Source organism: Strongylocentrotus purpuratus, unplaced genomic scaffold (genome assembly GCF_000002235.5).
Source record: "Strongylocentrotus purpuratus isolate Spur 01 unplaced genomic scaffold, Spur_5.0 spur5_scaffold_6, whole genome shotgun sequence".
NCBI classification, from domain to species: Eukaryota; Metazoa; Echinodermata; class Echinoidea; order Camarodonta; family Strongylocentrotidae; genus Strongylocentrotus; species Strongylocentrotus purpuratus.
Window position 1 is genome coordinate 13,183,775 of NW_022145612.1, and position 12,131 is coordinate 13,195,905.

Consider the following 12,131-nt stretch of genomic DNA (forward strand, 5'->3'; position numbering starts at 1 on the left):
TGTTTAAAGACAATGGAATTTAACGCTGGAAATTTTGAATTGGGTTGCCCCCCTCCCCCCCCCCCCCCCAAAAAAAAAAACAACAACAACAACAACCCAGAAGTGGTTTGTTAGTTAGGAGGCCCATGTCCTTTATAATTTTATTTTTAAGAATAGTTTTCTCTTTTTGTATTAATTTTACATTGGTATACCATTAATTTCACTGGGAAAACCACCCCATTCCCTTACACATCAATACTGCCATTACTTCTAGCAACAGTAATTCTATAATTCAAAACGTTTTCATTTTCTAAATCCTTCTAATATAAACATATAACAAATATAATATTGTTTACACTTTTGCAACCTGTTACATGGTCCATGTAGAAACAGCACCAGGAAGAGGATAACAAGCCCCCCCCCCCCCCCCCCCGTTTTCTTAAGCTAGGAAGTATCAAAACATGATTCTATTAAAATTAGCAGTTTGGATACAAAAGGCAATGATGATTAGCAGTTTCCATATTTAGTGCATTTAGAGGGTTGTCTTTCAAACCTTCTTACATACAATACTTGAAGCAGCAATGATGTAATAATCTACAAAACTTCAAATACAGAAGTCCATAGACTGAGGTAAATGAATTTCAACATGTATAATTATAATTAAAATATCATTGATCAATTCAATCTCTGATATAGACTGATAGATCTTTATCACTCAAATTTCAAGGAAATTTCTTTCTGCCCAGCCCTCAGTTTCATCATATAAGATGGTAGTTGACATTGTTAAAATGTTAATGTTTATTCATTGATGATTAGTTATCTTTAAATATTTGAAAGTTGACAAGATAATAAATTTATTAGCTTTTTCTAAATGTGGTATTCTACAAATATATAATACAAATAATAAATAAATAGTATGTAAATATTCAAGTTTAAACCCATCTCTAATGTCCTCTTTCATTATATGAGGGTTGCATCTTTAAGACGTAGTCCCATGAAGATGTCTTCTGCATTCATTGATGAAGTTGTAGGCTAGTTTTCAGAAGAAAGGGCTGTGATGATAACCCAAGTCTGTTGAATGGAAAAATGAAATAAGATACAGTGTATAAGAAAATAAACAACAACTAATAACATACACCCTGATACCTGCTCTGACAAAAAGAGGAAGGACTAATATTCACTTGGGATTCTAGTGGGCAAACCTAAACTATTTTACCTACAAGACTAGTTACTGACCACATGTTAGATTATTTCTGATGATCCCATTAAGACGATAGGCCTGCTGGAGCTTGGATCAGACAAGGTATGAAATAAGTAATACGTGTACAATGTACTTGTATTGTGAACTTGTGCTCAAAATTGAATAATACTCGGTTAAGTATGGGACATAAAATGACCACACAACTTGGACCAGAGAATGGACTGGAAATAATGATATTAAAACATACGTAATGTAGACTTATATTTCATCGATATCAACATTTTATTTTAAATCTAAATCACAATTGTGATATTCAGTCAAGTATTCTTTTACAAGTAACGGACAATGAAAAATATGTTTTTCAGATCTATAACTTTCTGCATGATATGTGTTCTACAATAGGTTATTGGGGGTACCTACATTGTATATTAGCACACTTGCTCGTATGAAGTGTAGTAGGCCCGCATCTCTAGATATGCTTCTGTCAATATCTGTTCTTTGTTCCTCTCCTGGGTTTGTAATCAGCATGCCTTTATCATCCACTGTAGAGAAGCATCATCCTGCATAAGAGAAAACAATGTAGGTACTTCAATTAAAAGTGATAATAATAGATACATATCAACCATAATACATCCTATAAACAGACTTTCATTAATCTTATGTTGTGTTCTTCTTCATATTCATTGCTCAAGAAGTGAAAGGACCACTTACAAAAAAAAGTAATGAGGGGTCCTGTGTATACCCTACATGTATGATCATTATTATTATTATGTAGTGCTTTGAATGTGCATTAGACATCGTTCTGTACACACAGGACCTCCTGTAAATAAGGACAAATCCCTTTGTAAACAAAGAAAGGGAAGAACTAGAATAAAATATCCCTTCCACTATATACACTTGCAACATAAACTTAGTTCCATTTCCTTTTTAGTGAATTGATAGGTGGTCGTTAATATTTGTGTACTAAATATCCTGAAAATTTTACCTGCAATGGGACTTTCAGCTTCATCTTGCAAATATAAGAAATGTTGTAATGTCTACTCATCAGTTAACTCCTTCCAGCTCTTCATTAGTTTTAATCTGTTGAAACAAAAAGAAAACAAAATCAATATAGATCTAGCATAAAAGCTATTTTTCATGTCATGGTTGGCCTTAATTTTAATATGGTGTGAAAATCAACATTCCAATTTAATGGACCAAAGTACAAAGTAAAATTAAATGGAAGATTTAACTTGTGCCTCAAAAGTGCTTTATATGGCCTATAAATATAAAGTAGTCTTAAGTAGAATTGGTTTATTAAGACAAGAAGAAGTGGACTACATAAGTAAACATAATTGTGGACTAGGGGTCTTCTCTTACACAAACAGATTTATCAACATGAACTGCACGATTTGGAGAAGAAAGAAATCTCTAATATATTAAAAGTAATAATAATAGGGGTCAGGCACTTACGCAGGGGGGGGGGGGTGTTAGACCTCCCCCTTGAGTTTTTTTTTTAGGTAGACCTAGACCTCTAGGGTCTATATGTTTTTCTGGAAACCCCCCTTTTTTAGTGTTGATTTTAAAAAAATCAAAAAAAATCCTAATGGATGACCTAAAAAAAAATGTCCTCTCCCCCCCCCCCCCCCCCCCCCCTCCCCGCTTAATCAGCGGCTGGCTGAGTCGTTGCGAAATTTTTGGCCCGATTTCAAAATGTTAAACCCTCCACCCCCCCCCCCCCCCCTTGATAGGGATCTAGATCTAGATCTAGTACTAGTAGATCTACTAGACTCTATGGACTAGGCTCTAGTAGTAACTGTTAGATCTATACTAGAGACGAGTAATGACAACTTGACAAGCACACTGAACCCACACAAAATCTAAATAAACAAATCCTAGTGTTGATGTTTTTTGAATATTTTTTATTAATAAGTTCCAGGTTTACATCTAAATTAAATAGGATTTGGAGTTGTTTGATTATCAATGGTCACAGATAATTTTGGTATAGAAATAACTTTTGACACGCACCGCGTATGAACTATGATGCAACTGAGCGAACGGATGGCACTGATATTTAGTAAAGCCATCCGAGTCCACATCTAAGTTAGGTCTAGATCTAGATCTACTAAAGATTTTAACAAGAATTAATCCACTTGGATTATCAAAAAAATCATGCTTCGTAGATTATTTTAAGGTGAAACGTTAAATCTAGATTTAAATTAAATCGATGATTGGTGAATTAGATTCATGATGACGATCAAATCTGAAATAAAACTTGATTAGAAAGTTTGATCTTGATGCAAAATGAGCACCGAAATTCCCCGGGGTGGGCCTGCCGGAACGCCGGGGCCTTAACTGGAGTACTAGGGTGAAATGACGGCAAACCGCAGTCAAACTACTTCATGACGATGAAAATCAAAGTGCAATTTCAAGAGCAATATTTAACTAGTCTTTTCCCCAAAAATCTGTTGAGAACTGTCTCCAAATGTAACGAAATTACCGTACATCACGAAGACTATTGCAGCTTTTTCAAAATGATGACTAAACTCACTTAATCTACTCATATTTCAATCAATTACTCACCCATTCTCAATGAACTAACTCTTCTCAGTTTGTGCGAGTGTAGTAGCGTCGTGCATAAATCTGCATAATTAAAGTGACGCAATGAGGTCAAATATATTATCCGGTTTCTTAAACGATACTATCGATAAAATACATATTCATGAGGCTCATATCCAATCAAAAAGCCGCCTCGGTAGCTTATTTTGTCTTCAAATGATCCAAAAGAGGCGGAGCCTAATCCCATTCGTCTGCATGGTTTCCGCGCGTGCTGCTTTCCGTCTAGTAATTATATTTAAACGTCTTTGCACGCAGGGATACGCGCGCGCACGGCAGAGAGGTACGCAGTCTGCATATAACCAAAAATGCACGGCGCATATAACCAAAAATGCACGACCGTGCAATATACCATTTATTGAATATCATGTGACCAACAATCCTCCAATCAAATGACAGGGATCCACGTAGGTGTTGTATAATTGACACTAATCATGAAATTGTCGAAAATGCAACTTCTTTAAAGGCTGTTTGATCAATAGATTTAGACAAGGTATATTGGAAATTGGGATATATTTTAGACTAAGACTGCTCCCGCTTATCACAGTCATATATTTGGATGAATCAATTGTAAAAAAAAAAAAGGGGGGGGGAGTGTAGCCTGAGAACAACCTGTCAAAGATAGAAGCAGAAATATCAGACAAACAAATTTCAAAAACATTGAGAAAAATTGGACAACTGTTAATAAAGGGGATATTCTTTTACTGACTCTAATTCGTTGTCGGGTTTCCCCCAAAATTATTTGTGTTTGTCTAATTTTTACCTGGTCTATTAAAAGCAAGTTAATCTCAGACTAGACTCCCCATCTCTTGATATGACTTGCAAAGAATTGTTCATTGGCATGTGGATGCATGCACATATGGATTCGTATGAAATGTATCATTCATGCAAAATTCAATGAGAAACAAATGGCAACAACTGATATGTTTTGGAAGGCACATGAGACCGACATCCCATAATTTATAACATTTTATTTAAGATTACAAATAATCTTCTTATAGATCAAAATAAATTTGCAAGTGAACTTTAACATTTCCATTTAAGGTTACAAATAACTTGTCATACAAAATATATTTTCAACATTTCCTTCAAAGAGAAAAAAAGGGTTATGATAAAAAGAAAGAAAAATATATATGATAAAAGAAGAAAATGAAATTTAAAAATGAGAAAGAGAACACCCACTCCGCCCTCCCCCCCCCCCCGCCACACGCAACACTAAAACACACAATAACAAGTACAACCGTATAACAAATTGAAAATATCAAAAAGTTTGGAACAAGATAATATCTTATATATTATATATTTTGTATTTAAAAAAGATATGGAACATCCCAATAAACCAATGGCCCTCGAGATCGAATATATCGGGACGTGAACCGTCTCATAGGCTGTCTGTCTCAAGAGCATTCAGATAATTTATTTTATAGAAACCAGGGAGGCTACAGCCCACGTGATCGGCAATTTATGTCTAGAGAACATTCTGAAAGGACGGCCCACGCTATACTGACCTGACGGTCTTGTGGGCTGTCGCTCAACAAGAATGTCCCAGGCAAGCGAGACCGATAATGATGTTCTCGTGGACAGTCGTTTTCGTGAGCTATAGTCAATTGAAATCAAAGCTACAGAGGCGTGAAATGTTCATAAATGAATGATACACACCAATAAAACTAAAACAATAACATTGAGATTTGAAGTATTTCGACGACAGAACACGTCTTCCGCATTAGTCGAGAACAGTCGGATCCTTATACCTGAAGAAAATATGACTACCATCTATGCATAAAGCTTACTTTGAAGAAGCTTCTACATCCCCTTTTAATCTGGGAAGGATTATAGATTGAGAATGATATCTTAGTTTATATCAAAAGGACGACTTCCTCATTTAAAGAAATGGAAGCTCTTAGCTTTAGATCAATTATGATATTCGAATTGAAGCGGTGAAGCAGGAAGTTACTGAACGTGGTATAGCTTGTGATGCATAGTCTGATGAATCTAGGTATCGATTACAATCAATAATTCCATTTTCTCAACAACAAAATACAAAATACAAACTTTCAGTATGTCAGTTACACATCTTCTGGCTGAGCATGTATTACTTGCAAACAGGAAAGTACTCAATTTCTGTTAAGTAATTATTGATAAGAATCGGACGCGTTTGGGGAAAAATGGGTCTTTATTTTTTCATCATTTACATATTCAAATGATGTGTGAGCCTATCCGCAGAGAAATGGTTCGAAATTGTATAAATAGGGATTGAAAGTTTGAGGAGTCATCAGTTGCTTCTGTGAGCTTCCAAGAGCAGTCAAAACCAAGACAAGAACAACAGCATTGTATCACTCTTCTCTCAAATCGACCTACAAAGCAGTGGTGAGTATTCCATATCAGTGTTTTTCCCATACCTTCACACTTTTACGAATTATTTCGTCATTTTTATCATTTATTTTCCCATTAACGTATCATGCACTCTACAAAACTAAAGCTATATTTAAAACCAAAATGATTTATCACTAATGGCTGTGTTCTTTTGGATGTCTTTTTTTCTTGTACAGTTCCCAAACATGGACCATACGAATATACTGACCGCACTTGGAATTGTGCTTCTGCTTGCAGTGCTTTCGAATGGAGCTCCATGTAAGTTTTGTTAATATTGTCCTCCCTTGGGGAGATGCACAAGATATTATACAAATATACACTGCCTTGAGAGGTTCTGGTTAAAACTATGCGCAAGAGGTGACTCCAATAGTACTATTTGCTGAGGGGCGCAGCCCCGAAGCAAATGGTACTTTTGGAGTCACCGAGGCCCATAGTTTAACCAGTACCTCGAATAGAAGGCATGGTATATTTGTTTTTATATCCTGCATCAAAAATGTATTTAAAAAAAAAAAAAAAAAAAAAAAAACATTTTTGGGAAAAAAAATTTAGAACAAAAAAATGTCAATTTTTATCTAAAAAGATTTAAAATATTTTGTTTTCATTAAATTAAGGTTTGAAAAAAAAAATTGATTCAATTCAAAAAAAAAATTCACATTTTTTTTTCAACTCCCAAATAGTAAACCAAAATAGTACTCTCATATAGTACTTTCTAAAAATAGCTTAAATATTTTTGGTCATGTGACAAGCTCTCAACCAATCAGAAGCCAACAAATTTTTCATGCAGGATATAAAACCAATTATTCAAATGTCGATCATTTAAGGCTCATAGGCTCGTGATCTTCTTCCAAAAAAAATGTACTATTTTGTTCAAATTCTAGAACATTAGGTGACTATGCATCACTTTTGAAGGTTTGTCAATATAAGACTTCAGGTTGGAACTCTTAATAAAATTTTGTTTGATTTATTAGGGGTGCGATGGGGTTCGTTGTGGATTTTTTGTAAATACTTGCTCTATGTATTGGTTGCTATTTCTTCACAATTTCTGGCTATTATTTTGTAAATTATTCTATATAAAGCCTACGATAATACTGTTTGCTACCTTGTTTAACAGATTCAAACAAATGTACACGAGGGGTAAGCGGTAGCGTATGCGGTGACAACGGTGTTACCTACGACGATGCGTGCGATGTTGATGATGACGACGATGACACGAATGGAAATGGAGGGGTACAGGTTGCACACTCAGGACCATGCGGAGGAGGAAGTCAATCTCCTGCAGCTCCCCGTGCTCCTGCACCGCAAGCTCCAGTGGTACCATATGCTCCCGCTGTTCCTCGTGCTCCTCCTGCAAGTGCTCCCAGTGCTCCATATGCTCCTGCTGCTCCTTATGCTCCTCCTGCATCTGCTCCAAGTGCTCCATATGCTCCCGCTGCTCCTTATGCTCCTCCTGCATCTGCTCCAAGTGCTCCACATGCACCTGCTGCTCCTTATGCTCCAGGAGGCGGTGCTAATGGTGATACCAGCGGAGAGACCGGCTATGAACAGTCGCCTTCTGTTGGATATGCTCCTGCGGCTCCTGCTGTTGGCTATGCTCCTGCGGCTCCTGCTGTAGGGTATGCTCCTGCGGCTCCCGCTGTTGGTTATGCTCCTTCTGTTGGTTATGCTCCTGCTGTTGGTTATGCTCCTGCTGTTGGTTATGCTCCAGCTGGTACTGATGTCGGCTATGCTCCAGCGTCAGGCGATTCTGGCTATGATTACGTTTACGAAGATGACAGCGACAGCAGTGAAGAAGGATACGGCTATGAGTATTATGGTATGTTTGTTTATAATGTATTGGCAACTGGACAGTTCCCCATTCACATTCGTCATGAAATGCCACAGACTAAATTCATATTTTTATTTGTTTGTATTCAATTAATATAAAGGAAATGGGTACATTTAAGTATATAGAGGAATATCACGTGATTGCCTAATAAAGCACTTGAAAATTGATGATTGCGGCAACAACAACAGCAACAACGGCTGCAACAACATTTATTATATAATTACAAAAAGAGGAACGGTAATAATTCTTATTCACCAAGATTTTCTCATTTCTAATACTGCTCTACCTGGGTGCCCTGCATTTAGCATTATAGCTGGATCATGTGGGTCAAGAGGGACATATGTTGGTAAGAGCGGCCCTGTCCGATAATATAAGCTTGGCGGTATGAGTGTTCCTATTTCCGTATGAGAACCAATGCATACTAAAAGAGTGCTAGCCTTTTATCCAGATCCAATGTTGCAACCCTGACAGGTTTATTTTACAAGACAAAACATAAATGTATAGATAATGGTTCCAAGCATTTAGATGGTTGACATATGTGAAGTTAGATATGGATTAAGGTTGAATGATACCTCTCTGAAAATGTTTGTTTATAAAAAGATTTAAATTTATTTAATTTATTTAGTTTATTCCATTTTATTATTCCGTGCAGGTTACGAAGCAATCCCCGCAGGTCCTGTTGGCTTTGCCCCAGCTCCAGCAGCCCCTGCGTTCGCTCCATCAGGTTCAGGATATGCACCAGGTGGACAAGCATACGCTCCAGTTGGGGGTGGGGCCAATGGATGTGGTGGATCTGGTAGTGGAGAAGGATGTGACGGCGGCATTGACACAGGTGCAGCAGGTCCCATTGGCTTCGCGCCAGCTCCAGCTGCCCCTGCTTTTGCTCCATCTGGTCAAGGGTACGCACCAGCTGCACCTGCCTACGCCCCAGTTCAAGAGGGAGGTGCGGGTGCATGCGAAGATTCTGGTAGCGGTGAAGGATGTGATGGTGATGAATCAGATGACGAGGATAGCGGAAGTGAGGAAGGAAGTGACTCTGTTGCTACTGGTGGTGTTGCCGCTCCAGGAGGGGCTGCTGCTCCTGCTCCTGGAGCTCCTCGTGCTCCAGGACTCCCATTTGCCCCTCAAGCTCGTGCACCTGTTCAAGTACCACGCGCTCCAAGTGCCCCAGTGAGGCCTTATGCTCCTGCTCCTCAGGCTCCAAGTGCCCCAGTGAGGCCCTATGCTCCTGCTCCTCAAGCTCCATCTGGACCTGTTGGTAAAGATGATTCTTCCGAGAAACAAGGTGAAACTGGTTACCAGGCCCCAGTGGCTCCAAGGGCTCCTTCCCCCGCTGCTCCATCTGCACCAAGGGCACCCGCTCCTCCTGCTCCACCAGCTGCACCTGCTGCACCTGCTGCACCTGCTGCTCCAGCACCAAAAGCTCCTTCTGGAGGTTGTACAGCCAGTGATGCTGGATGCAACGGTGGTAGTGGTGGTGGTGGTGGTGACAATGGAGCAAATGACTGCAATGACTCTGGCTGTAAAGATGATGACGATGACAACGGTAAGACACAGTTTAAACAACCATCAGACATACTTTTAAGAAGACATTTGACATCCTGCCCATGAAATAACTTTATATTCCTAATTGCTTCGATAAAAATGATGTTTACTCTCCAACTGCATATTTCTATATATTTGAAAATCAAGTTAACAACTTTTTACATAGAATGCTTACGCACTATCAATTATATTAATGATAAAACTGCACTGACATCGATATCTTTTAGCACCGAATTTTTGTTTTATTTTTGTCTTGCTTTTATTCTCTCTTTTGATTTCCCTGTTATGGAAATCGTGAAAACAATTATCATTACATTTCTATGAATCCTAAAGTATCAAGTTCTTAGCTTATACTGAACGACAGGCACATTCAGGCAATACCCATGTGACTTTTTACGGATTATTTATTTCCATCTTTCAATTCTCAGTTGCAGCTCTTCATGAGGTGATCGGGTCTCCATAAAGCACTTGATCTTCGAAGCAATCACATTTCGTCTGCGTAAATTCTACGGTGACATTCTGGACCCGATTTGAAACTCTCGTGGCAAAAGTGTAATGACAACAAATCTGCATTATTTGACGACGCGTGCTGAGTTAATGAAACTCGGGTGTAATCTAAATGAATGAAAAGTCTTATAGACCGATATTATGTCATATTTATTACTTATTTAATTATTTATTCCAAATAATTTTTTCATATTTATATTCATATTTCCTACTGGAATGTTGAAGTTTTTGGTAAGCAAGTTTTAATATAATATTTCAACATTACTATTTATTACCTAACTAAAACGTATATTACAAAATATCATTTGTTCTCAAAATCACTTTCAATGATATCGTCTGTGGATTTGAAATCTATATGTTGATCGTAATATATCAATACATGTCATTGTTCATTTAATCAATCAATTCTGGTTTCCTTAGAACCCTTTGACTGCAAAGTCACAATTCATATACTGTTCTTATTCAATTGATGTTGTTTGTATCTGTGTTGATGTTTTTCTTATAAGTGTTGTAACTGTCAAAGAAAATTAAAAAATTGATACTGGTAACCGTATATCATACATAATGTGTTAGGCCTATTTCTTTCAATGATGAATTTGAACTAGTTCGACTTAGTGGCTGATTGACAGAAAGAGAGAGAGAGAGAGAGAGAGAGCGAGAGAGAGGGAGAGAGAGAAAGAGTAAAAAGAGGGAGAGAGAGAGAAAGAATAAAAATAGAGAGAGAGAGAAGAGGAAAGAGAAAATGAAATTGAACAAGAAAAAGAAGGAAAGGTGAAAAGATGGATGACGATGAAACATTAAATTCTAAGTTCATTCACTGCAATTATTAAGTGAGTGATTTAAATGAACAAGTACATCAAGTATATCAAGATACCAACAATATGCAATTGAAACAATAGATTTCCATTAAATACGAATATGATTTTAAACAAAGTATATCATTATTTAACACAAATCTTACCAATAACATAAAATGAATTAGTACAGTTTAATAACTAGTATACAAATATAAACTGCTATTTAGGGGGAACGGTTAAAAAACATTGCCCAAAACTTGAAAATGTATTGCATACTGTACTGTACGGTTTAGTGCAGTTTCGAAATCACAAAAAAGCTATATTTGTTAATAACCAAAACAAATGAAAAGTAAATATTTGTTATAATGTACCGCATTCCCCGTGTCAATTCTATAAACCACGATATTTTATCAAAATGCAACTGTCAAACTGTACCAATATGTCTTTGCATTGAACGTGCAGGCATAACTAGGCCCATACCCAGTCAATATTTATCGCCAGAAATGAATTTCATTGCTGATGTTTTCACCGGCGACAGGCATAACATCTTGACACGCAATATATATAATGGATAAGTAGAAACTAAGAGTGGATGATACTAAAAAAATCCTGCCATGAGCATTGGTATTAGCAGAATTAAGGGGATGATAGAACATATAAGATGGAGGAAACAACGTAAATGATGTATGAAGACAAGTGTTAATTTTTGACTTCTTTTAAAAAAGGCTAAATGTTGTGATATATTTTAGAATAGCGGCTTGGTAACTATTTAAACATCTATTCACTAATGCTGTAAAGTTACTATGTCCAATTTGCAGGCCAAAACATTAGAAGGTTAAATTCCAACGGCATTTGAAAGAAAATACTTATTTAGAACTTCTCTTAAAACGAAAAGGCTTGAAAATGTCTTTAAGTGGGAAAATAACGGCCATCAGTTGTCGAATCGACTTAGGTGATTGCAATCACTAAATAATAATCTGATTTTTAGACCATTGAACCGAATGGTCGCTTATTGCTCCGCGGTTGTCTCATTTTCGCCAGCACAAACGTAACTAGTTCGCCGTCTATAGAACGTAAATAGCAGACGGCAATCGGCGGATCAGACGACACTTGATAGTGATTTTGTATGTGAGATTGCTTTGCTAAATATAAAATACAAGAACCTTTTCCATATTTTTAAACTATCATTGATATATGATAATTAAACAGTAAAATAAACCTACCAAACTACATAATACAATGAAATACTTGAATGAAAGTAGGGGAGTTTGATGTGGTGCACAATTGCACCCCGCTGTTAATAATCGAA

At 37.0% G+C, this 12,131-nt stretch overlaps 1 protein-coding gene and 1 long non-coding RNA gene across 2 annotated transcripts; one reads left to right on the forward strand and one right to left on the reverse strand.

The window, feature by feature from the left end:
- Nucleotides 1-614: 614 nt before the first annotated feature.
- Nucleotides 615-2,250, reverse strand: LOC115929967. The gene is made up of 3 exons (XR_004066770.1): nt 2,166-2,250; nt 1,601-1,740; nt 615-1,050 (listed from the first exon to the last, which is right to left on the reverse strand). It is a non-coding gene; the product is annotated as an uncharacterized LOC115929967 (long non-coding RNA).
- Nucleotides 2,251-7,161: 4,911 nt separating this feature from the next.
- LOC100888526 (skin secretory protein xP2) lies at nt 7,162-10,483 on the forward strand. The gene is made up of 4 exons (XM_030973109.1): nt 7,162-7,204; nt 7,260-7,961; nt 8,626-9,519; nt 9,947-10,483. Exons 1-4 carry the CDS (start codon nt 7,162-7,164, stop codon nt 9,979-9,981), a joined length of 1,674 nt encoding a protein of 557 aa, XP_030828969.1. The 3' UTR covers nt 9,982-10,483.
- The last annotated feature ends 1,648 nt before the right edge of the window (nt 10,484-12,131 follow it).